General features: G+C 34.0%; 2 protein-coding genes across 3 annotated transcripts; one reads left to right on the top strand and one right to left on the bottom strand.

The window, feature by feature from the left end:
* Positions 1 to 5843: 5843 nt before the first annotated feature.
* LOC110992976 lies at positions 5844 to 7616 on the top strand. The gene has a single exon (XM_022259007.2). It carries the CDS (start codon positions 5901 to 5903, stop codon positions 7503 to 7505), a length of 1605 nt encoding a protein of 534 aa, XP_022114699.2. The 5' UTR covers positions 5844 to 5900; the 3' UTR covers positions 7506 to 7616.
* A 150-nt stretch (positions 7617 to 7766) lies between these two features.
* LOC110992977 lies at positions 7767 to 23532 on the bottom strand. Of its 2 annotated transcripts, none has more exons than XM_022259008.2 (5): positions 23333 to 23532; positions 11654 to 11740; positions 10829 to 11062; positions 9006 to 9135; positions 7767 to 8590 (listed from the first exon to the last, which is right to left on the bottom strand). In XM_022259008.2, the coding sequence occupies exons 2-5, from the start codon at positions 11720 to 11722 to the stop codon at positions 8484 to 8486; spliced, it is 540 nt and encodes a 179-aa protein (XP_022114700.2). In that variant the 5' UTR covers positions 11723 to 11740; positions 23333 to 23532; the 3' UTR covers positions 7767 to 8483. The 2 variants fall into 2 exon arrangements, with proteins under 2 accessions (XP_022114700.2, XP_022114701.2); XM_022259009.2 differs by lacking the exon at positions 23333 to 23532 and adding an exon at positions 12112 to 12263.
* Positions 23533 to 26873: the final 3341 nt, after the last annotated feature.

Raw genomic sequence — 26873 nt, forward strand, 5'->3', positions numbered from 1 at the left:
TTTAATAAATGAAAGAATCAGCATTTCATAGTCTAAAATCGTTTCATTTAGGTACATTACATTTACTTAATTTGAAAGTATGAATTGATGTTGCCGATTTGTAAATATGTAAGTAGGTAATACTTAGATGTACTTCGTCCATGTCTACCTACTTCTAATATACAAAAAATAATTATTCTAATTCTACTTTATATTAATTATCAATCTCAATTCTACCCTTTTTTAACGCTATATTAAATATATAATAAATATAAATAAAAAGGAACACTTGCAATTATAGACTGTAATAGAATATATTCTTACTTAAGTAATTATAATGCTTGTAATATTCATTAATGGTAAAGTGTTCTAACAATAATTACTTTACTAATTTTAGTTTATGACCATGATAAGGATCCATCTCTATGTAATAGTAAAAACTAGATGTATGCATCCCTGTTTCGAACAGCGCCATCTAGCGGTACGTACACGAACTACTATACGTGTAGAAACGTGACATGCTTAATGGTCTTAGTAATTTTGAGTTAATACCACAGATGTCACACTAATAAATTTTGTAATGCTGCTGCGTATTGTGGTTGTGCTGTTTAAATTTATTGGTGCTTTCTGTTTTATTTAGTATATTTATTAGCACGAACTTTGAAATTAAACCAAAAACGCAATATAATTAGAATTAGATACTAAACAATAAAATAAATTTTACTATTAGAAAGCTATAAATCACATATTCGTACTTCGTACAGCAAGTCAAGAAATCTTTAGTCGTTATCCTTCTCCTTCTAAATCGGCACTGTGTTTGATCAGATTCACTTCTAATCTACAATTTCTAGTACAAATACAACTCTGTATTTAAGTTAGTATGAACAGCTATAGGTATTTTATGTTTCTAGTCCAAAGTTACATGGTCTGTCAGTCAGTTGGTCACGGCGGTTGCGTCACACCAGTAAGCTTCGAAAGCGTAATTGGCGCCAATGTTATGAGATCTTGGAGCACTTTCCACGATCGGCTTAAATGCTTAGATGAACTTAGATTATAGACAGCTATAGAGCGGCATTATCTGTAAATAAATATTTAAACTTGTATTACATTTACTTCCTTATGATTAAAAAAGAATATAAATCGATCGTTTTATATGGAAGAAAACCTTGGTACCATTTCATTTTTATTTATTTAAATATAATTATTACAGAATGTAATTAATTATGACGTTAATTCTTAATAATACTCATAATTGCATTGAGCTTTAGAACTCCGTCAAATAACGTTGTACAAGGAATAACAAAAGAAAATAGAAGTCCGAAAATTTCTTCTAAAAATAAAATAAAAACATATTAAATACATGTACCTAACACTAAGCACTAAGAATATCAACACTAAACTAAATGAAATAAAACAAAATCATTTATTAATTTAGGTAACACAATGTACACTTATGAACGTCAAAAACACATTAAATGCTTCTAATTTTACATTTACTGTCAGTTCTCAAATCAAGGACGTAAAATGGAAGAGGATAACTGCCAATCAATTCACCGCCACTATTTTTAATCGCCAAGTATTTACCACAATATTTGTAAGGAGCTGATTATCTATTGAGCTAACACCATTTCACATGAAATCTTAAGTAATTATTAATAAATTAATAAGTCCTTGTAATCAACATTTTTAGCTTTAAATACATCCATTATGTTTATTACTATGTTTTATACCTCCATTATTTTGCTTTAAAAAATGTTTTCAAAGACTTTATTTGGGTACAATAAAATAAATATGAATCGACTCCATGGATTGGGTCGTGACGGTCAAGGCCTGGTTTCACTTCGTAATAACAAAAAGATTTTCACCGTTCGCTCTCACGGCAGACGCGGTGAACTCGAGAGAAATGTTTATTATGCAATAAAATATATAATAAAACAAAAAATATAAATACATATTACACTACACACATTACACTTAACATTGTACGATTGTATTACTTTAAATTCTAATACATAGTACGTAAAATTCGGAAGCTATCAAAATTTCAAAACTTGCTTTGATAATTTGAAACACAATTGAAAACGGATTTAGACAATATCGATAGCGTAGAAAATAATAAATTGCATTCTCCATATACATAGGTGTACTAGGTTACATTATATTTTGTTATATAATTTAATTACAAAGTGACACGAGACTGTTGATATTGGACATAAAATCATTTGATTCCTAAAAAGGGAGTGAAACGTTAGAATATAATTCTACTGGGTTCTTTCTGCCAACCTCTGCACCTTAATTGAGTAACTTTCAATAGCGATACTAAGCCCGAAGTTTTAGTATGCAAGACTGATGTAGTTCTCTCAATATCCTACCGACTATAGCCGACACTACGCACAATTGGCCAAATGAGCGTGCAACTGTGGAATTTCAGTCCACACAAAATATATACAAATATACCCGTGCAATTTAAAATACCCATAATACCAGCGATTGTGATACGCAAATGTACGTACTTTTTTCCTTGAAAGCTCCTCCAGACATTGAGATCAGGTAAAATTTCTATCATAGATTTCTAAAATAACAAATTTTACTTTAATCTGATTTGCGACACAATATGAAGTGAAACCTGGTGGAAATTGTCATCGAATCAAAAGCGAGAAAGCATAAAAGAGGCTGTCAGGCGTTAAACGGAAGATACATTAATGAAAGTACCGCCGCGGCTGCGATTAATATTTTAAATGTTTTAGAAATATTCATATTATTGAAACTTATATATTATGACACATATTTGCTATTTCAATTTATGTTATACAAATATTCCAATAATAGTAATTGGCACGTGATTTCTTAATGCAAAAACGTTAGTTTCCTTAATAAATAAATAAGACCCAACCGAACTATTCATTATGTGACCTAATTTACTATTTATTAGTTATATCTATTATGATATATGTTACAAATTTGTTGTTTTTGATAAGCGTAGAAGTTAGTTTTTTCAAATTAGAATTCCTGTATATTTATTATTGACCCATTTCAAAATATTATGTTGAGTCTTGATGTCCATTCAGATGGATTGACAATATTTCGTATTTATTTTACAGCCCAATAAAATCAACTACCCAAATGTCATGAGTCTAATAAAAGTCTCTGGCTTATACCTTGGTGTATAGAGCCAGAGACTTTTACCAAGACTCAGAATTCCATTACAGACAGTCTCTTGGGACTATCGGTGATGGAAGCAACTTACAGTCATCTGCTACACTGCCACCTGTCTCTCACGATGCTCAGCAGAGAAGAAATTGGAAGAGGATCGTCTTTAAATGTACTCCACGCAGTCTTTCATATAATCTACGGTTAAATTAGAAACTATACGCAAAAGTAGAACTAAAATGTAATAAAGCTGGTCACATTACCCACATTTAATATAAACCGTAACTAAAAATGTAATAAACGAAGCCTAGATTGTTCTTTAAATCTAGGTAAGATCCGTAAATATGTGAAAGCAATGTTATAGTGAGCTTTTACTTGAAAAGTTTCATTAATCTAGGGTTGAGAGACGTTTGGAAGTAGTCGTTCCTATGGGGTTTCGCTTGGTGGTGATTGTTAAAACAAATCTTAGTGTAATTACTATGGTTCTTTTTGGATGACGACGTTGTCATGTTCAACCAATAAAACGGTCTCGGTCGAGGCTTTTTGTAATAGGTAAGGTTTATGATTTGTGATAAACTTCAAGCCCTATTGGTAGGCCAGCCCTTCAGTACTTTTTTAATATATACATTTCCAAATATCCCTCACGTACGTAAAATATACGTACGGGATATTACAATATAATAGTAATATATTATACGTAATTTTTTACAATTATAAATAATATATTACTATTATTATTCTATATTCATAGGCGAGCCTGTCGTCTCGTCACCACAAATTTCACTATCTAGTATCTGCAGATTTTTGCTAAATATAATAATACTCTAAGTAGTAAGTACCTACTATATTATATGTGCGTGAACCAATTAGTATATATTAAAGTTATAGGTTCATAGAATATATTAAAACGTTTAGAATTTTAGCGAATTAGTTACTTTGGTAGCAGTTAAAATAAACTTACCATTTTTGAAGATTAAAACAACACAGAGCAGAGTTAGCCTAACCTAACCTAACCATTAATTTTCTGTCTTGCAATTTCCCACAGAAAAGCACTGCAAGATTACACGATATCCTTAGTATCCTTAATAACGAAAAACTAAAGCTGGGGTCTTCAGCAGTCGAGATTTAGCGCCAAATTTTATTTTTTATAGAACAGGGGGCAAACGGGCAGGAGGCTCACCTGATGTTAAGTGATAGTGCCCATGGACACTCAATTCCAGAGGGCTTGCGACCGTTGCCGGCGTTTTAAGAATTGGTACGCTCTTTTCTTGAAATACCCATAAAATACTTCAGTGGACAGCTGGTTCCAGAAAGTGGTGGCGCACGTCGAGGTGGTACGGGTGGAATTTCGTATTCTGCCTCGACTATTAAATCTATTTATCAAAAATAGAAGCACAGCTAATCATTTGTAAGATTCAAAAGTTGAAATATTCTTCTTAATAGTGGTCAGGAAGAAGGCTCTTATCGAGTCCGTAAGTAAAAAATAACACTCGACAAAGCATGTTGTTTATTCTATAATGCATTATAAAACAAATTTAAATAGATTACCTACTCTGTTGTGAAAGAGAAAGTACTAAAATGAAATGCAATTGTTTCGTTACGTAAGAAAGCGTAAGAACGCAAATTGTACCTTTCGAATTGAAAACAGTGTTTTTTATGTAAACGTATATATATTATTACAGAACATATTTCTGTTAAGAATACTATTTTGGTGAATGTTTTTGGAGCAAATTTTAACGTGAAAAAAGTATCACACAACCCAACAAAAATATTTATTGACACTTCTTTACTTTCAACGTTCTTCTTCCAGGCAACAGAAAAATAATAATTACACCAGCTGCGGGTGAAGAAATTATTAACAACAAAATTAAACTAAAATGTAAAATTATGAGTTATGTCTAAGTAATATTTAAATAATACAAAATTATCACACTTGGTTGTTGTAAATGAATAGCGCCGACTATATGATTTTTTATAATAAATGAAATGGATGAATAAATATTCTGTTCCTGAAACTTCATATATTTTATCACAGCGTTTTTAATCAGTAAAATGGTAAATAAACATTTTTAGTAGCAACAAACAGTTCGAGTCAAGCTTGAAGGCCTATTCCAATTAATCCCTATTTAAGAGTACACTATTTAATAGAAATCAGAGTAATTCACAGGCGAAAACTTTTTGTATTATTGTCGTGAGATAAATGGTAAAAGTGCGCAATCAGAGCGAAATTGATCATAGCGATACAAGATCATATGGAGATTTTTCTATGGAATTTGATATATGTTTTCATAAGGTATCTTCTATGTTTGACCTACATATATAATGTATAAGAATGAACGTAGTTAATTATTTCAAATAATAAATATAATCTGCATTCTATATTGATAAAAATGGATACTACCAATTCTCAGTTGTTTATTAAAGATATTCAATGTCCTTTCACAATTATTGCAGTTTTATTCAGTTGTCAGAAAATATTCTTTAGCCCTTTTGAATCGGGAGAAATCAGTTCGTTGAAGAAAAGCATTTTCACCGAGGTCACGGCATTAAGCTGCGATGGCGAATTAAGATAAACCGACAAATGACAGTCGCATGTAATTATGTCGCTCGTTAGTCGTGACCAACTTGAAATTGCCATTGCATTAGAGAGCAGGGAGCTATGGTGCATCTACTATCAAAACTATATCAGAACGTTCAGCTCGCCGCCGGCGCTCAGTCTACGCGCGCCTTACCTGCGCGCTTACACGCGAACGAAAGTGAAAACGACTACAATGATAGCGATACTCGCGGCTTGCTTGTTCTATGGAGCGTTTGCTATTCCAAACGATCAAATTGAAAAATATGAAAATAAAGTGAGAACTTATCAACTGGATGTTCCTGGGAGCAACCCTATTACGATAATTGAAACTGGTGGAGGAGAGGATTTGCCGGGACAATGGGATCCAATAGCAAAAAGTGATGACGATCTAGTTATTAAAAATCTTATGACACATGTCGTTCATGATGTAGACGGAAATCGTCCTCGGTGTTACGGACCTTCTTGCCAAGAGGGGTTCGTAGAGGATGAAGGTCCACAGGAGTTTGAGGAGAAGTTAAAAGAGTTTGGTGATTTTTCCAACGAACGCCTCCAGGCAATAGCCGCTTTGGCTGCAAAGCTAAAAAAACAGAAAACAAAAGCTGATAGATTCTCAACTACAAATGGTGAAGATGCGGATAGTGATAACAATGGACAGGTATTTACTTCCTGGAATAGGTTGAAAGTGAAACAACATAAACATCCATACGATGACAAAGATGGATGGGTGACATTAGAGCCCATAGCGTGGTCTTCAAGTAAAATTTCTAAATGGAAACCCAACGTCAAAAAACAGAAACCAACTTATTGGAATGATGATGAAGATACGAAATATTCATCGGACGATAATTATTCAAGTTACCAAGATCCAGAGAGTGATGGCAGTAAATATACCTATAATTTCGCACAGAAGAAACCTACTTTGAGTCGCCCTGGTTTTATAAATAATAAATTCCACATACCTCCTGAGTATGATATGGAAGTGCCATCTAAACCTACATGGAACAAAAAAAGGCCGACAATACAGCACTCTATGGATAGCCCTCAAATGACAATGCTCAATTTACAATCGTCATGGTCTCCTGACGATAGTAGACATCCTAACAAACCTAATTGCGACAAAGATATTCATCAAAACGACGATAACTCTTACTACGGATCATCAGATTCAGTAATAACCGATTCTCGACCATCTAATTTCCCTTATAATTATGAAGCTCTTCACCAATCTTCTATGCAAAGACGTCCAATGCGTCGCCCCACACAAGTGATATATGCAGATGCTGAGCCAGATGAAGAACGGCATTCAAGACCTCCATATGGTGATGGACAATGGGTTCTCTTATCCACTACTAAGGGATATAAAAACAAGAAACGCCACCGAGCTCTTGATTTATCTGAAGAGAACATGGTACCCACAATGACATCTCACCAATCCGTCTCCTTGACTGTTTTGCCATCTGATGACGCTCACACAAATATGACAACATCACACGGCGGCCTACTTGAGGTGGAGAAGAGTTTTCAAACAGTAGAAGAATCTAAGCGTGATATGGATAAGAAGTATGATTTACAGACGGAAGTATCTGATGAGAGACCTATTAAAAAGAAGGTATTAAAAAAGAAAGTTCTGGCAACGAGTTCCCCAGACAGTTCGACAGTTCTAGCTGCGGTAGGCGCTGGTATGCTCCCAGCGACAATGGCTATGGTTGTTCCAATGATGTTAGGAAAGAAACGACGAAGAAGGGACATTTACGGCCCCCAATTATACCAACTACAACCAAATGAGTATATTTTATAAGTTCCAAAAATGCGTGACTGTGATTGTAAAACTGTGTGTTTGTTCAGAATTATTTATTATGTAGTTAAGTACTTATATTTAATGAAATAAAACGAATATTATGAAAGTTAATTAACATGTTTTAATAAATAATATAACAAAAGTAAAGCTATGTACATAATTAGCATGTAATGAATGTACTTTCTATTTAATTGTAATAACAACGACGGAATAATGTTTGCATTGTAATTATACATAATAGTTTCTTAGAATACAATACACATCCTTGTAAATTAAGTTATGCTTACATAACCATTTGGAAGCGTTCTTACGTCGTTAATACGAAAAACTTTAAGAACTTTTTCATACAAACAGCTGCAAAAAAATCCAAAATTACATATTGAAATTACTAAAATCCTTTAAGGTTTTATACAACTAGTATATTTTTATAATCATTTCATGATTCTTTTTCTTCAAAACTGTACACCTATAACACTTTAGATACGTATAACCTTACCTTTAAAATTTGCTTTTACAACAACTTATATTTGTAATGGGCGGAATTAAGACTTATATGAAGAAAACTGACTTATGAGATTAAATCCTGAAATACATGCTGGTCCAAGGACCTACTAAAGCCTTTACCTCTCTATTAAGAAATTCCATTACTAATCATAAATCATCAGTTTAGACTTTTGTCACCACGTTTGATAAGATTTTGTGTAAATCGTGTATTTTGTCGTTATATTTCGTTCATAATCTTCCAAATCAGGTAGTAATCTAAAGGTAATAGCCGGTATAAAAACTTTTTTTTAGATTTTTAGATTCAATGTTTTTGTTTTTTTTAATTGTTTTTACGTAAGGGCTGTTAGTACTCAGCGTACTACATATAAAAGTATTGTTTAATATAATACTTTAATTTTACAGTTTATAAATTGTTTGTGAAACTGTGTTTTTTTTTCGTTACTAATTTGGGTTTCAGGTTGGATTTATTCTTTTTCATGTATTATATTTATAAAGCGCTTCTCCAGGACGAGTGTAGATATTCCCGGTTCTAATTGCTTCCATCAGATACTTGACGCTGAATAGACAAGTTATCAGGAGCACTGAAACAAAAGAAGCATTGTATTTAAATATTGGCTTTCCACTTTTTTTAACTCCTCACTCTCTTCAACGTCTTGTAGCTCCCAGAGGTCCCGGATTCAATTTCCGACGAAAAAAGTTGCAAGATACAGAAGATTTGATTACAGAATTATTTACGAGCCTTTGATGCCGTGGTAGGCGTTAGACGGCGGTCAGCACGTGATGTGAAAATAAGGAAAATGTATCTGTTTTACTATAAAGTTTACTTTATGGGGATTTCGATTTTTTGCTGACAATGAGTAGCACAGGAGCGGAATACGAATTCACGACCTCAAAGTTGGTCGCACACTTCATGTATAGGCTAACATTTTAAAATCGTGTAGTAGAATCGTAGATCGAGAGAATAACCTAAAAATATTACTGATAAAATATACAAACCATCCGATACGAATATAAGTCCGAGCTGTATCCAGCCAGCGGTAATGGCTTCCCAAACGATTAATCCAATAGTGAAGAATATATGGAAGAAGCTGTAGATGAAGAAAGTTGTTATACAGCACTCGTTTACCTGAAACAATGAAGCGACAAAATTAACATATAACTTCAACTTGGATTTTGTTCTCTTTGGAGGTTCGACTCTTGGGTCGTGGGGTTCCTGGTAGTATCGGTGACCCCAGAGATGGTGCTTTCCTCGCTCAACGAATAAGTATCGCAATACAGCGAGGAAATGCTGCCAGCGGTAAAGGTACAGACACTTTTTTTAATTTGTTTAATTTTTTTTTAATTCATTTTTAATTATTTTAATTATTCCTACAATTCCAATTTTCTTAATCTAAAAGATTAAGAAAATTGTAAATGTATATTTGATTGTGATGATCACCATTAAGTACAGAAATTACAAAAATCATCAGTTTATAATTGTCTAGAACTTTGCAAATTAATATAATAAGAAGGAAATCCAGTGTCGGACCCTCTCGATAAATATTTCTGTGTCTACAATAAAATAGGTATTAGAATATTCCCATAAAAGATTCAGAAATTATATAGAATCAACAGAGAACGAGGCACCCTCAGGTCGTTGAACCTGTGCAGTAATGATCAACCTATTGGTTATTTGTAGTCTGAATAATAAAGAAACTTCGCCATATTACTCATTATCATTCTTCAAGTGGTAAACTCTTGTAAATTACACGCTATTCCAATTTTTTTTGTATTGAAATATTGTTACACTAGCCAACTTGCATGTGTACTTGCAAGTGTAACTTATTGTTGCTATAATCATATTTAATTTACGCCTTCGGAGTAGATTTTTTATTTATTTGGTCAGGCTTTCGAAGCTGGTATCTCCTGAAACGCATGCGTCCTGTACATTTAAATGTCTTAAATGATAATGACAATGACAAATAGATATGTTGTACGGAATGGGGAAAAATTAATGACAAAACTACGGTGTACCATTTGCAAATATTTTCGAAAATATTCACCGGTGTATTAATGAGTTGTGATTAGTTAATATCTTTAGTCCAATCACAAACACGATATTAATTTGGATAAAACTAAAAACAATTGTGACATTGAGAATGGTTGGCATATTGGTTATTTTATATATTTATTCATACAATATGCACCAGGATTCATGCACATCGATATTATAACAGAATGGTGTACATAAAATAATGGGTTTACCAGCCCTGATTGATAATGGGTAGGTTTGAAACACCTTGTAGTCAGACGTCAGTAAAAACCACTATGCGATAATAATTACAGTATTCGTTTTTGTTAAAGATGAAAGCTAAGATAACGTTAAATTATGTTATTTATGATTATAGAAAAGTTATAGGAAAAAATCTATTTTCTTTGAATATATTTATTTATATATAACAACAAGCATTATCTTTCGATTCGATCTTTTAATTTTTTTTTATAAATCATACATAGAAATAAAACAAAAGCACGGGTCTTTGATTTTTTAAATGATCGAGTTTTTGCTGCTGCGAATCAAATGGAAAACAAGTTCATTAAATTGACTTGTTTAATCGATTGAATCGACTACCGGTGGGGTTCTTCCCTGAGAGATACGACCTCCAACAATTCAATTCGAGCGTACTCCTCCCTTAAAGGCCGGCAACGCACCCACTAAAAATAAGTGTCTATTGGCTGCGATGACTGCCTTTTTGGGTGTCCCACAGGCTCGTTAGCCCCTCTAATCTTTTAAAAATAATTGTAATCAAACGTGATTGTAACAAGTATTCCAAAATTACCTTGTAAGCTCCAACAGTAAATATAAGACCGAACATTAATAACAATAGTCCAATTATGATATATGTTAAGTAATATATCATAATGACAATAGTGACTAAGTCCTTTTTGTCTTCGCCAAATATACTTTCGAGTTTTTCGAAATTGTTGAATTTTTCTTCGTGTGTATCATCTTTGGAAATAATGTTTAACGCAAGGAGGTATAAATGGAAGGCTGCTACCACTAAACTTATAATCTGAAAGATAAAATAAGCTTATTTAACACATTGAATGCTTAAACAATGGATACAAAGTATATCAAATAGCCGGATATTAAAACTTTTTATCGGAATTTTGATTAAGTAAATATGAATGTTTGAAAATATGTATATGTATTAAAAAAATTTTTTTAATTGTATCCAAGCGGTTGCATACATCCTGTTGAGTGTCAAATCCTCCGATCCGAGAGCTAGGGATTGAGCTTTAAAAAATGAACGGGACGCTTGCACGGATCCGAGTGTGCTGCTGCCGCTACTATGGCCCCGCTCCGATCCGATCATAGAAAGGACCACTTAATGTCTACAAATTCGATACTTAGCGCTATATATGTAAGTCCGATATGTCAACAACACTCACACATACACACTCAGACCACAGTTTCACACAGTTAGAGGGATCGATTCCCCGACTAAGACGGGGACAAAATATAACAACATCAAACCTTGACTATGTTGGATGATTTTCCAATAACATAAGTTACAATCTGACTACGACAGGTTAAAAATGAAACGCCTGCAATTAAAATAGTAGCAATTGTTTACTCGCGGATTTAATAAAAATATACTTACAACAACAATATAGCCAAATACGATGTTTCCAAGTCGCAGGGGAAAACAAAATAAGAATTTCCTCGTCATTTTCGCTTCAGAATATTTCTGGAAATAAAGAATTAGGTTAATAAGTACTTTAATATTAATTTAACGTATTTATAATCGACATTGATAAATCGAGGTTTTACTAGAGAAATATTTTTAAAGTAGATGCCGCGCTGGGCCTGAGATATTTCAGTTCTCATTTTGAAATAGGTAACTAGATTGTAAAATCGTATAAGATCTTTTGGCACCTCGGCTGAACAATATAACTGACGTCAAACTCACTGCTAAGCTATGCGAAGTAGCTAATTAAGCATTCAATACTTCGAAGCTCAATTTTTATTTGACCTAAAAATATGTATGTGCCCCATTTGGCAATGCCAACATATACAAACCATACATCGAGTATTTATATATTCAGTAAAAAAACTTACATGTCATGTTTAATTACGTCACTTGATCGATTAATAAAAACATGAACACGAGTGCTTTGACCGGTAGCCACATACTTTGTGCTATTTTTGGCTAATTGGTGTATCTATAAAAGTTGTAAAATTATCCTCAATCAACACGATACGATGTCGTTATGAAGCCGAGAAAAGTATTCACCATTCTTCCATTCCGTATTTGTTTCTGTGGTCATGATATTTCCTTAGCAAATAAGCAAGTATTTGTATTTGCCTTCTAAATAATATGCTTATGATCCTCTGTGAATACAGTATTACACAAGGGCGTGGTAAGCGCAGTTATGATGGAGATTTAGATCATAATACTCTTACACGTCAATCAATAAATTACCTATATAATTAAGTACATTGCCTTGATAATAAATTATGTTTATAATTTTTTTTTAATTTCATAAATGCACAATATATCTTAAAAAGAAAATCTAAATGAAGTGTTAAATAATGCATTATTAGACAACAACATCAAACATTTTAATTTATTGATTGATTTTTATATTAAATAAAATATAAAATATCGCAAAAGTTTAATAGAACAGGGTCTAACCAGACAATAATAATTGTCTATAGTTTAGTCTAGACAATGCAATATTTTATGTGTGTTTGGCGCCAACACAATTTATTAATATTATGAAGTAATATTGTCGCTCGGGAATGTTTCTATAGATATAACAACATAAATATATCTATAATTGTGGAAAATTGTAATTTAATAAATTAATTAATGTATGTCTTATATTTGTTACATATTTGATTTACTTACATAAAATTTTGTAATATTATTTGTAATCATATTAAGATTTACGTCAAATATATGCGTTACGAATACAATTTATTACATAATTAAATGTATGATAATATATAAAACAAATAATTGAAATTTCAGTTTCATTGATCCATCCATCCAGGTAAAAATGTCTCCTGTCTCTAAAGCGAAAAAAAATGATTATTTTTATAATGTTTTGAAGGGAATCGAATCAGTGAGATTAGATGGCGGAGGTCCGTGTTCACTGCCGTTAGTCACGCAAGCACTCTGCGAACGATGGCTAAGTTTTCCTATAATAAGCAGTGTGAGTGTTATTCTTGTATGTATTAAATTAGATACTATATGTAATCCTTTTCAAACTTCCTTGATTTGGTGTTTGTCTATAAGCCGAGTGCTATGTGCACAGTTTTTTATTAGCATAAATCGTATCGTACGTATTAAATGAAGTGCAACAGGGCGAAAACTTGGGGTCACCGTGTGATGGTTGAAAGGATCTCCACGGTTCAGTGGATCACAGAGACAGAAGGTAGAGGTAGGCAGCGGGTCAGGGACGTATACTTTACTGGCAATCAATGTTTTGTTATTGTGGTGTCTAAAAAAGCACCAAGAGGCAAAAAAAAGGATTTTTTTATCAATAATCGAAATTTCTAGAAATTATCGCTTTTAAACCAAGACCGCTAATTGCAATCTGCCTTTAGATTTATTACTGTTTATATGTAAAACTACAAATAAATGTCTTATTATATGCAACTGTTAATTTAATTGATTAGCCAAAGCAGAACTTAACACATTAATATAAATGATGGTGTTTGGTTTATAATTACATATAACCATTACATATAGTCTCTCTCTTTAGTCGGCAGCTCATTTCTGAGCGTCGTGGTCAGCAACGAAACATTTAGCGCAGACTATCTGCTTCCACCGGTTTCTGTCCAGCGCTTCTCTTATAACATTGTATAGCTTTGAAGACGATGAGTCTTTCACTTGATCGGTCCATCTGGTTGGTGAACGGCCACGTGATCTTTTGCCTTCTGTGTTACCAACCACGATCAGCTTCTCCAAGTTCTCATCGCCTTTGCGCATTGTGTGGCCGAAATACGATACGATTCGCTGTAGGCATACGGTAGACAAGCGAGTTCGTATGCGAAGTTGGGTCAGGATTGATGTGTTGGTGCGCTTCGCAGTCCACGGTATTCTGAGCATTCGCCGCCAGCACCACATCTCAAAGGCATCGATTCTTTGTCGTTCTCGAGCCAGGATGGTCAACGTTTCTACTCCATACAGGAAGATAGGGAAAACCAGAGCCCGTATCAGTCTTATTTTAGTTTTGATGCCAATTCCTCTTTTCTTCCAGATGTTGCCTAAACGTGTCATGGCATCCTTAGCCATGCCGATTCGCCTTTTCATTTCGGGGACAGAGCTGCCGTCGTTGGAGATCTGGGATCCAAGATATATAAAGCGGTCTACGATATTAATTCCAGGAATGTTACAAGTGACACGTGGAAGCTTACTGGCTCGATCCACTAACATCAGTTTAGTTTTTGTTCTGTTCACTGCGAGGCCTATGTTTGTGCTTTCTAACTCGAGTCTTTGGAACAGTTCTTCCATATCTTCCATGGATGTTGCCAGAAGAACCGTGTCATCAGCATATCGTAGGTTTGCTATTCTCTTTCCGCCTACTGCAAAACCCTTCTCCCAATTTTCCATTGTCTTCCGAATAATGTACTCTCCATATATGTTAAATAGTGCGGGTGACAGAATGCAGCCCTGTCTCACACCTTTTTTTGTTTGGAACATATTGGAGTATTCAGTGCCCATCCTGATGAAGGAACGGTTTTCTATGTACAAATTCTGTATTAAAGCTACGAGGTGTTCAGGAACTCCCATCTCAAGTAGAACCCTCCATAGTTTATCCCATTGCACATAGTCAAAGGCTTTTGTATAGTCAACAAAGCATAAGATCACGGGAGTGTTGAATTCCCTACTCTTTTCAATGATTTGGCGAATGTTAAGGATTTGTTCCCGCGTTCCTTTGCCTCTAACGAAGCCTGCCTGCTCCTCAGGTATTTGTCGGCTAAGGTAGTAATTAAGACGTCGGTTAATTACATGGAGAAGGATCTTACTCGCATTAGATATCAATGCTATAGTTCTGTAATTCCCACAGACTTTAGAAGAGCCTTTCTTGTGCAGAGGTATAAACACCGATTCTGTCCAGTCATTTGGCCACCTTCCAGACCGCCAGATGGTGTTGCAGATCTCGATTATAGCCTTTGTACCTCGGTGACCTAGGTTTTTTAATATTTCGGCTGTCACACCATCTTTACCTGGCGATTTGTTGCACTTGAGAGCTTTGATGGCATGCTCAATTTCAGATGGTAGAATATCAGGCTCTTCTGTTGCCCATGAGCTGCTCTTGCTAATCCCTTCAGCGTCATATAGTTCCGCGCAGTAGTTCTTCCAGCGGTCCAACACTTGAGCCACATCTGTAATTAGACGCCCATCTGTACCTTCGATAGCACACGTTCTTGGCTTACGAGTACCAGTCAGTTCTTTTACTTTTTGAAAAAGATATCTGGATTCGTTTTTCAAAGAGTGCTGTTCGATTTCGAGACAGATTTCGTTGATGTGATGTTCATAGTCTTTCCGACAGTAAAGTTGAACCAGACGGCTTAAATCTGCATACCGTTGCTGATCTTCTAGCGAGCGAATACCATTTTCCTTTAGTTCCCGTCTCTCTAGGATGACTTTGGCCGTCTTTGGTGTTATGAAATCTTTCATTACGGGTTTCACTAGCATGTTTTCTCTAACTGTTTCTTCGATCACCCTTTTGAGACTCTCCCATTTGCTGTTACTATCTCTCTCTTCATTATGAAACACAATCATTTTCTGAGCAATACCTTGTCTGAATCCATCGGCGTTTAGACGTTGCATATTTGGACCCTGCTTAGGTTTATATATTCTCTTAAAACGCACTTGCACAGTTGCCACAAGGAGCTGATGATCGGATCCACAGTCAGCACCCGGGTAAGTAGTAGCGTTCGTCACCGAGCTTCTCCATCGGGCCCCTATTAATATATAGTCTATTTGATTTCGACATCTGTCGCCAGGGGATACCCAGGTGTACAGTCTTCGGATGTGTTTCTTGAAGCATGTATTGGTGATGGTGAAGTTTTCTTCACAGCAAAACTGTAGCAAACGCTCGCCTCGATCATTACGTTCTCCGATCCCAAATCTGCTCGCAATACGACGAAGATGGTCATCGTCTGTTGTTATCCCAACTTTGGCGTTGAAGTCCCCCAAGATGATGGTAACTTCTCTTTTTGGAAGTTCTTTCAGTGTCTTACTCAGCGTTTCGTAAAAGTTCTCCATTTCTTCTACAGTAGATTGCGATGTGGGCGCGTATACCTGTACGATATTTAGCTTACAAGGTATGGTGTTGATTTTAACTGTAATTATACGATCACAAACTGGTCTATATCCTATAACACACCTGTTCAGCGATCGCGGCACAACAAAGGCCACTCCTCTGCTATGTTCGAGTTCCGGGCCCGAGAAATATACTGTACTTCCTAGGTCTGTTGTAAAATGACCCTGTCCTTTCCAGTGTGTTTCGCTTAGCCCTAGCAGGTGAATATTCTTTCTGTGCATTTCGTTTTCCACAATTCTCAGTTTACCTGATTGATTAAGACCGCGCACATTCCACGTTCCGATGAGATGGGGATGACGAATCGATTTGTAGATGTTAGTTTCATCAGTAGCTGAATTTCCATGCGGCGCCTGACGATCCACTGCCGCATGGCCGGTAGCATATTTCACACCACCTCTCCCGGGAAGATGGCGCCGGGCGTCATCCGGATTGCCAGACATACCACTTTCTGTTCTTAGACCTTTCATGCTGACTCTCTTGGGAAATTAGGAGTGGTGGTTTCCCGTTGCCTTCCACTCCCAGACATTTTTGAAGTTATTTATACTTCAAGGCCTCTGTTGCCTCTTCGGTTGGTTGCCCAGCCGGTTGTATGGATATACCGCCATTGCTCGGTCGCCAGAGCCTCGTCCGTTATCTAGCAGGGAGTACCGCGGCCGGTGCCGCCGTCGGCTATTCATAACGAACCACCAACGCGTGCAGGTGAGGTTGACTGTAGGGCCGGTAAAGATGTTATTTCCGTTCTCCCCTTACTCCCCTTACATATAGTCACCGGTTGATTTTACAAATGTCAAAGAAGGAATGTAAAAATGTAAAACAAAACATGAATTGACGCAATTTGTTTATTGGTCACAAGGAGAAAGATCGTGTGTCTTTTGACTAATATTGACATTGCACTATAGAATACCTATACCAATTATGGCCAAAAAGCTCAAACGCAACTAGGGGGTACATGGGGTCATCAGCTGCAAAAAATTGTTTTACGAGAGGTCCTTCAGGTTATAATTTATTATGCATTTGAAAAAAAAAACGATTTTTTTACTAATTCTTATTAAAATTTTAAACTACATATTGTGTCTTTTTTATAATACCTACTAGCAATTCCTGAGACCATAATACTTAATCTGCATCGTTGAGCTGAAGGACCTACTTAGTAAGCCAGTAATAGCGACACAATTTAGGTGTATCATACAAGAGGGTTACATAAACTGCTATCTTTAAACATAGAACATAATCTTTTCACAACTAAATGCTAGACAAACTTTCCATCCGCACATATATATTTTGTATGTCAACAAGTCATATTTTTTTATGTTTATGTTTGTTTTTCTCTTTATCAATTATTTTAGGAAAAATCCAATGTGATTAGAGCAACATGCACAAAGATGTGAATATGTCAAACAAAATTATGTACTTTTAATTTCATTTTCTCATAATTTTTATTCGTGTATCTTTGGTTACTTTTAGGTTTGTTGCATGTACGATTTGTGATTATGTGTAAATATTGAACAACTACAATGGTATGTTTACCAGAAGTATTATTTCTCATGTAAGTGGCATTTTTGTCTGTTTTGAGAAAATAAAGTCTTTAAACCCAAGATACCAAACCAGCACTTCAAACAAAAATAGCCTCAACTTAGCTTTTAGTTGCCGTGACCGAAGTTTTTATACATTTTAAATTTATCTACTAGGAGACAATAAATTGAACGGATGTTAGATATTAGACAATGATCCTGAAGGCAGTTATTTGTCAATAGAACTTTCTAGTATTATTCAGCCATTACTGAGCTTAGTGAAGAGCCTTAAATCTTTTGTGTACTTCCCGAGTTTGCGATAAGAATTGTAGACACGTTTCGCGAATGTTCGGAACAAAGTCGGAATTTGTTTCGACAAAGAGGAAAATGTTTTGAACTCGGAAAATGAACTTAAAAGGGATTATGAAATTATTGTTATATGACAGGATGAGAGGTATTTAGAATATTTTGAAAAGTATTTGACGAGCCACGGAACAAAGGAATTAACATATCACAACAAAAAAAAATACAACGGTTGGTTTGACTGATTATGTTAGTACTTTATCTGCACTTAAACAAAAAATATTACAAACTTGGAATTCAAATCAAGTACTAGATTACTTATAAATAATAACAAATCATTGACATTCTGTTGCGAGTATTAAAATAGATATAATATCGTTCGATTGACTTTAGTTATGACGGGGTCAAAGGCCTTAAGAGCATCTCAAGCGCATCGAAGCGTAATAGCCTAAGAGCTGCTTTCTTTTTTAGTCTTAATTTGGAATTAAAAAAAACTATTAAGATGAATAGTGTATCAGTAACAGTTGTTTAGTGGATCAGATTCTTGATAATATATAATTCTGTATAGCGTATTTATTTGTTGTAGTTAAAAATATAGAGAATTTTGCAAACTCCATTTGCAACGTTCGACATTTGATTATGTATATCGGAGCAATGGCGTTGGTATCAGCTGTCATTGTTATTATGATTTAATAATATCAAACTCACATTAGTTCAAAACCATTAGGTGGTATATATATGGTTCGGACAATAATAAATCTAAATTTACTATTACTACAGACCAATAGTAATTTAATTGGTACATCTCTAATAGTGGCCAAACAAATAAACTACTTAACCATATTCAACTAATGTTATAAATTAATATTATATTCATTCGTAATTGAAAGTGAGATAAATCGCATTAAATTTGCGAATAAATTAAATTAATGAATTTAAAAGTATTTTCCCTGTTATTTGTGACAAAACATTTTAAAACAGTCCAGCCCTTTGTCTATTTTATTCTGTTGTATCGCGGTTATTGAATGCTCTGAGGTGTGTAAAGCGTGTATATTCAATTTTAAAATATAGTTATTTCTATCGAACGATAGACTTGCTATATACAGAATTGAACCAGGGGCGAATTTAGTACTAGAATGGGACGATGACATTTATTTTCATATAAGTATTATTTTTTAATGAGCAGAAGTAATGCTTTAATTAATTTGTCTAAGCCCGAGTTAAGTTCGGTTGGAGTATAAATTTAACACTTTGTTTTGAGCTAGGTGTCGATTTCAATCGTTTAAAACAATGACTTGCAACATACAATTAGGGTTTAACAAAAACCTATAACATGTGTGGGTTCTTAAAACTAAGGGCCTGTTTCACAATGTCCGGATAAGTTCCAATTAAGCTATTTGTTACTTATTGGTATGATAAATAGTATTTTTGCATTTCACGACTGTCAGATAGCGCTATACGTCATGAAATTCGAAGTATCTTATTTGGAACTTTTATCTTTCGAATAATTTATGTGTTGCATAGCTATTTGGCACTTTATCCATACATTGTGAAACAGGCCCTAAGTGACACGTGTTCCCTACAAAATAGATAAGCTATTATTCAGAAATCAGAAACGAGAATGTAATGTTACAATTTATGAGTGTATAAAAACTAAAGGGCTCATTTATTACTAGTAAAACGTTGAATTTATTGTCTTCAAGTGGAAGATGATTGTTAACATTTGCTAACTAATATATATATATATATATAAAATGTTAGGTTAGTTACCATTGTGTTTGAATTTCAGAGGGACTGGTTTCCATAAATAAAATATAGTATGATAAATACTATGCAGTGTTGAATTAGTGGCTTCAGCGTGTGACTCTCATTTTTGAGGTGATAAATATCGTTGATACCTGATACGAATGGACATGAGGTGAGCAAATCGGGATGTCTTAGACCAGAAAAGTCGACGGCGTGTGTCACAGAAGCACTATGATCACGGAGCAGATAGAGAAATATGAGCCACAGACCTATAACGTAGTACTGGTTTTTCTATACAGTCTATTAATAACTTTCGAATACAGTTAATTAAAATTACAATGGCCAGTCCAGTATATGGGTCACATTGTTTCATGTAATGCTATCAATAATTTGCACCTTGCACAGCAGATGTGTATTGCAAGTGTACTTTTATTACTTCCCTGTTAACCTGCGTATAGTTGAAGACCTGATGTTGACATAAAACTATGAATACAATAAAAAAGAAGAAATCTTAGCCACTTATGAGAAAGAGTTCAACAAAGAGAGTTTTGGATCTTGGCATATTGCTTCTGTATCTGTAATGTTTTCGTTTCAGTTTATAAGGAATTATAAACTGTTGGATTTTTTAAGGCACAAAGGTTGAACCTTTTTCGTTCACGTTTTTTTTAAACAACTCTCGATCGAGGCTCACCCAAGCCACTAGTACAACACTGGCCTACAATGTAAACATGCGTAGGTTACCTAAACCGAACCGTAGTGCAAACTGTTTGTTTGTGACATACGGTAGAAGCTTTTACAGCTAAGTCGGCTTTGAATCTTAGACCACAAATTATTTTAAATTCTGTTCCCCTCATAACAGCTGTAATGGCGCGTAATATATGACTGATAAATATCTTGGGCCAAAAAAATTGTTACCCTGGTAGAAATAACAATATGCGATAATGCAGACAATGTAAGAAAATGTAAAAAATTAACTTTAACAAGGTTTATAATCATTTACCGAACACATTCAAAGATAGAGCTTTCAAAATTGAGTCGATTTAAAAAAAATAATGATCTATTAATGAATATTTGAATAAAAAATTATATATAGTTAATATTAATTTGATATGTAGCTACTATGTAAACTTCTAACTTTTGTTTATGACTGTTTGCACACCATTATGTGTTACAAAAAATACGCAAGGTTTACGCAGTGTTTTTGTATGTATTTAACTAAAATACTTCTCTCGTTTGTCACCACACTATTTTATTTATTTATATAAGTTTCCCACATCATATATACTACATCCACGGTATATGTTAGAAATAATCTAAAATATATGACAATTTTGGTAAACATAAAACATTTATATTATTATATTTATTAAAAAAATAAAATGCAATTTAAATACTAGCGGAAAATAAATAAAAAAAAATATTACTAGCAAAACAATTGATTAGGTATAAGATAGCCACGTAAACATAGGTTTCTTTAGAAATGATTGAGCCCAAGGATAAGTTCGGTTCAATCCATTAAAATCGTGAAGAATTCGAAAGAAAGGTGCCTGAACTCTTAGTTTGGTTTTTACGGACGGAATTTGGAAAATTCTTCTGATTTTCTCTCGTAAGGGACGAATGTGTTAACTCAATTTTACGACGAGAGAGACTATATAAAGTGCAAAAAGACAGATTTTATAAATAGCTAACGGCTTCGAACCGCTGGACATCTTTCAATATATTTTATATTGCCTATGTTCTAACAGTGTTGGTCTAGTGAAATCTGAGCGAATGTCATCACAGCTCATAGGCTCGAACCCCGGCTGCGCACCAATAGACTGTGCGCCTTTAAAACACACTCCAAAAGAGGAAACCGGCATATTTAGCCCCACATTGTCTACGGCGTGTGACAAGCACAGAAGGTTCACCTACTTGCCTCTTTGAATAATCATGAATCAGTAATCTGATGCACATACATATTAGAGAATTTAGGGCGATATTTTGTTTAATATTTATCAGGGATAACGTAGGACTCTTAGTGAATATGTTTTTCAAATGAAGCTCAATTCAAAGAAATAATAAATATTTTCTGTATTTAAATACTTGTGTATAAGAGTTGAATAATTTCGATTATTGTACGATGTTTTCTTAAATTTCCGTGAATTAAATTATTTTATATTGTTCAGTAGTAATAAGTAATTATACAAAAGGTCTGAATCGCATATCGACTTTCATATCTAATTAAATTCGTGTTTGTTGAGAGCCTCGAATCCTTAATTAGAAACTTGATACTGACTCAATCATTTTACGGACAAGACGGGTATGTTTTTTGCCATTTGTACCAGACCTTTACAGCTATCAAGTTTTCTTTAGCAATGCGTACTGTCGACTTGTCAATATTTGTCGTGAAGTCCCGTAAGAAAACTAACTAACCTTCTTCACGGATTTCTATTCTCTCTTGCGAAGCCAAAAATATCGAAGAAACTTATGAAATATTATATGTTTTATTTTAACGATTTCATATATAACACAAATACTAGTACAATAACGTTATACAAAATTTTATTCCTTGCAAGCTAAGGGCACTGGAGATCAGTGATATAATAGTGGGTTAAAGTCATATGAACTCGCCATAAATAAAAATGTAACGGACGCAGAAATGTGTTAACTCCTTTGGGATGTTACGAGACAATACAGTTAAATACTGTAGAATTAACAATATTTTAACTGCTTTTTAAGTATTTAGATTAAAAATAATACTATTGAACTTCGCAAAATGTAACAATAAATACAAGGTACATTAAGGCCATAACACAGGTGACTCCTTAAAAGACGCTACTTGTGATATGGCAATGTCACCCAGATATCAAGGTGACGTCACTTATGTACTTAATTTTTTATATAAAATTTATTAAACACGTATGTGGTAATATATATTTTTAAGTCTGATGCTCCCCCCAGTTTATTAGTAACTTAGCTTAACACGAACAATTCTAGCATTATGATGAAAGTGTAAAAAACCATATAACACGTCTCAGTGGACATGAAAAGATAATGTGATTACATTTTCAACATGATCAACATTACAGTACTACCTGTTAACCGTTACACCGGTAATAGATAAGGCATTTAACTACCCATTGTTGATAAGAGATCTTTGTAAAACTAGAAGGTTTTAGTAAACAAAATTCTTTATTTTATAATATATTGAAACACTGAAATAGCCTATTACCAGAATTAATTCGCAAACCAGAATATATAAAAAAATATCATGTATTTAATTTCATATAAATTAACCAGGTAACTTGTTTGTGGTACTAATTAAGAAATATAAACCAGACCAACAGCTTAATCAAAATTATAATAAACACATTTTAATTATTGGTAATAACAGATATAAAATGCTACACATTTAAATCCGCACCAACACTGACCTTTACCAAGAAAATAAAAACTTACATGACAAAATTCCTTGGCTAAACTTCATTATATTGTAATATCACAATACTTCGAACATCACAATCTTCACGCAAAGAATTTATTTCAATTTGAATTCACTTTGATAATTCGAATTTTAAAATTTAACTTGCGCGTGCACACGTTCGTCTTGAGTCTCGTTCGAGGATCAACGAAGGCAGGTTACGTCACAAGGCCGCTACAACCTACACTTTGATCGGAATTAATTCTTGTACAAGGTCAGATACGGGCGTCGACTTATAGAAAAGTTTAAATAAGTCGTGTTCTCGTGAGAATTTTTGAACATACATTCTTATAAATATATGTGTATAGGTTTCAAAACCATTGTCCCAACTGAAGATATTTACAAACAAATCATGATATCATTATTGTTTGTTTTACATTTAAAAAAAAGTTATTTTGTGTGTGTATGTCGGTTTTTATTATGTATATTGTAGACATAATGATTTTTTTATGAGGTTACGGGCTAATGTCTGCTGAGTATTGACTTATATGCTGCGTTATATAAATTATTTTTTTTCTTGTAAGAATAGGTTAGAATTTATAACTCAATTAGAGAAATTACAGCGGTCATTAGATCCGAAGAGTTTTACTATTAATGTTTAGTAAGCACACAAAACTTCTCCAATTGTTGTTAAATTTTAACAATTTAGTTTTATATTTAACCATTTTTATTAATATTACTATGAAGGTTAAGATTATTTAGATTACATATTTATCTCGACTTTTACATTACAAGATTCTGTACCCGTAACATATAAACCAATTAATAAGAACCACTAATAAAGGCATTTAAATAATAGAATTCTTCGAGATGACGTAAATTTTCCATTATTAAGCTTGATAATACGTCACAAACCAACGCTACCGAGCCCTTTGACTAGCAGTATGTAATTTCAACTAGTCATTTGAATTAATGTTGCTTGTCTGGTATTCTGTTGATATATTACGATGGGGTTAAATTTTTATTACATAGCTATGTAAAGTGGTTACTGCGGTGTATGAATGTGGTCTGTGTTATATATTCATACTTTGTTACAATTATAAAGAAAAAGAAATAACATACAAATTATAAGGCATAACAAGCTCAGAAAACTTAAAAAAATTAATGGGCAAGGTGCAAGAGCTGCAAACCAAATCTTATACAAAACATTATAGAACCTTTATCTATAATTATACAAAACAAATATTCATAAAGCAAAATTAAACCTAAAATTCTAATCTCACGGATTCATGAACCGTGATGCAATACAAAAGATAGGAAATATTATTGCGTAATTTTCTACGTTTGCATTGCTATTATTATATTTAACTTCTCCTGCGACCACTTACTCCCTGAAGCGTCGTGATGATGCAAAGCCCGTTGTGGCAGATAACAACACCGCTGCTTCTATGTCTGAAGAGCTCCCGCTAGGTAAATTGCGTCACCACCGAGATAAAACCTCTAAACCACCTCAAAGACCGGCAACACTCCCACTAATGTGGGTGTCCATGGGCGTTGTTCACCGCCCTTTAATGGCCTCCCTTAGTCCTGTTTGTCCTATTATTGCATAAAAGACAATATATGGCGATATTTGCACCATGATTATTACTAGTAGCCGAAACATAGAAGCACTCTCTGCATAGAGATGCCTCTTTGTAATATGAAGTTTCTTTTGAATTGAGATATTGGTCCTATGTGGTGTCAAGGGAATGCAGCACACATACGAGGGACACTAATTAAAAGTTTATCTATTATTTGGACATGCTGGCATGGACAACGTTGATAGAGAATAAGCGGCGTTGATCTCCAAATTCATTTGCCTTTGTGACAGTAGCAGGCCCTATATTTTGTACAAAAGCGAGCTCCTATTAGTTCTTATCAGGTTTCTGCTGTGTGAAATAAAGTGAGGTTAGGAACATTATTTATTGCTTCGATCGGGTGATCGGACTTTGACTTATTTCGCTTCAAATATTAAAATACTTCTGGAGAGAAGAAAAGTGTATATTTATTTTCGATCCGTAGTAATGATAAAGTAGATTAGCGGTCGTAAAATGTGTAATGTATTACACTATCATTTGTCACGCTTCTTTATTTACAAAGTGAAAAGGACAAAACATTTAATTCCCATTTAAGGCTCTTAGCTTATGAATTTATATACAAACAACTCATTAAACGTTGAACATTGTTAGAAGGATTGTGAGGTTGTTCATACATCTTAATGAATGAGAAGATTCTCCGAAGCACACAATGGGAGATCTCAATGTTAAATACACTTACCATGGTAACCATTGTTCTATGGAAATTAATACTTTCCATAATACGCTTTCTTGTTATCATATTCAACGCGTCTTTAAAGGCTTTTGCAAGGCTATTTATATTAAAATGTAAACCAATGGTATTTTACTGTAATGTTTGAAAATAGTTTAGTAATAAGTAAGTTTTAAACTGGACTGATTTAACTGAGTATGGAGCATGAGGCATTATTTTTTCCCAGAAATTTGAACACAGAAACTGCGAGTAATATGAGTTTTGAGAATGAGAAATATTTTTATTTAAATAATGTTGCTCTTAAATATATTTGATGTTGCCTTAATGGTGATCCCTTTTTAAGAAATATGAGCAATGGTTAGAAAAATCAGTTTTACAGTCATGTCGTCCTTAATTAATGATTAAAAAACGTGTAGGTAAATATTTTAATCTACTACTACACTCTACCAGACTCAGACTAACACGCTACGTCACTAATCTCGTCAGAGAGACGAAGGACGCAGTATGCGTTCTGTCCCGCTCTAACGCGTATTGGCCGCACCTATATATTTACATCATCGTGTAATAGGTTTTATTTTCGTTACGAAATTTCTTAATTCGGTCGCTGCGCTCAAAGCCCGCGATAACATTGCAATAGCTTTAAAAGGCCACGATTCATATTGACAACGAACGTATTAAGTCCATAACCCGGTAGTCATTCACACCAAAAACAACAGAGCTAACGAAACAATAGACTAGCACTGTTAAGAGTCAGCTGAGTGGGACACTCTTGTGGGCTCGCGTTAATAACTTCCTATTTACACTTCTTCAAGAATGTGTACTTCTCTGTATTATCTGATGACGCGTAAGTTTACCTTCTTTTAGCCGAGTAACTGTCGAGTTTTTTTGTTTTGGATCGAGTTATTTAATCTAACATAAATTAAGTTACATATAATATATATATGATTTAGTAATTAGAGAACAAACCAAAAGCTATCATCGGATACTTGAAGCGAAAATGAGCCCTTTAGTTTTTACCACACTCATAAATTTCCGTTCGCGTTTCCGATAATGTACAACAGGTTGGTTTATTATTTATAGGTAATAGTATTACTTAGATTTAAAACCTGAAAATATGTGAAGTTAGTTTTATGTTTATCCAGCGTCGCAACCCCACTACATTTAATGTCAGTTATAAGCTTATGTTCTAAACTATTAAAGCAAGTTGACACCCAGCTTCAAACAAAGAGTTTCATTTTAAATACATTTAAACATCCCTCCAGCCGCTACCGA

The sequence above is a fragment of the Pieris rapae genome, chromosome 6 (genome assembly GCF_905147795.1).
Source record: "Pieris rapae chromosome 6, ilPieRapa1.1, whole genome shotgun sequence".
Lineage (NCBI taxonomy): Eukaryota > Metazoa > Arthropoda > Insecta > Lepidoptera > Pieridae > Pieris > Pieris rapae.

Coding starts and splice junctions, on each gene's coding strand:
- LOC110992976 (XM_022259007.2), top strand. CDS start 5,901: ATGATAGCGATACTCGCGGCTTGCTTGTTCTATGGAGCGTTTGCTATT.
- LOC110992977 (XM_022259008.2), bottom strand. CDS start 11,722: ATGACGAGGAAATTCTTATTTTGTTTTCCCCTGCGACTTGGAAACATC. Junction 11,063..11,653: donor TATTTGGCTATATTGTTGTT/GTAAGTATATTT, acceptor TTTATCTTTCAG/ATTATAAGTTTAGTGGTAGC. Junction 9,136..10,828: donor TTACTGTTGGAGCTTACAAG/GTAATTTTGGAA, acceptor TCATTGTTTCAG/GTAAACGAGTGCTGTATAAC.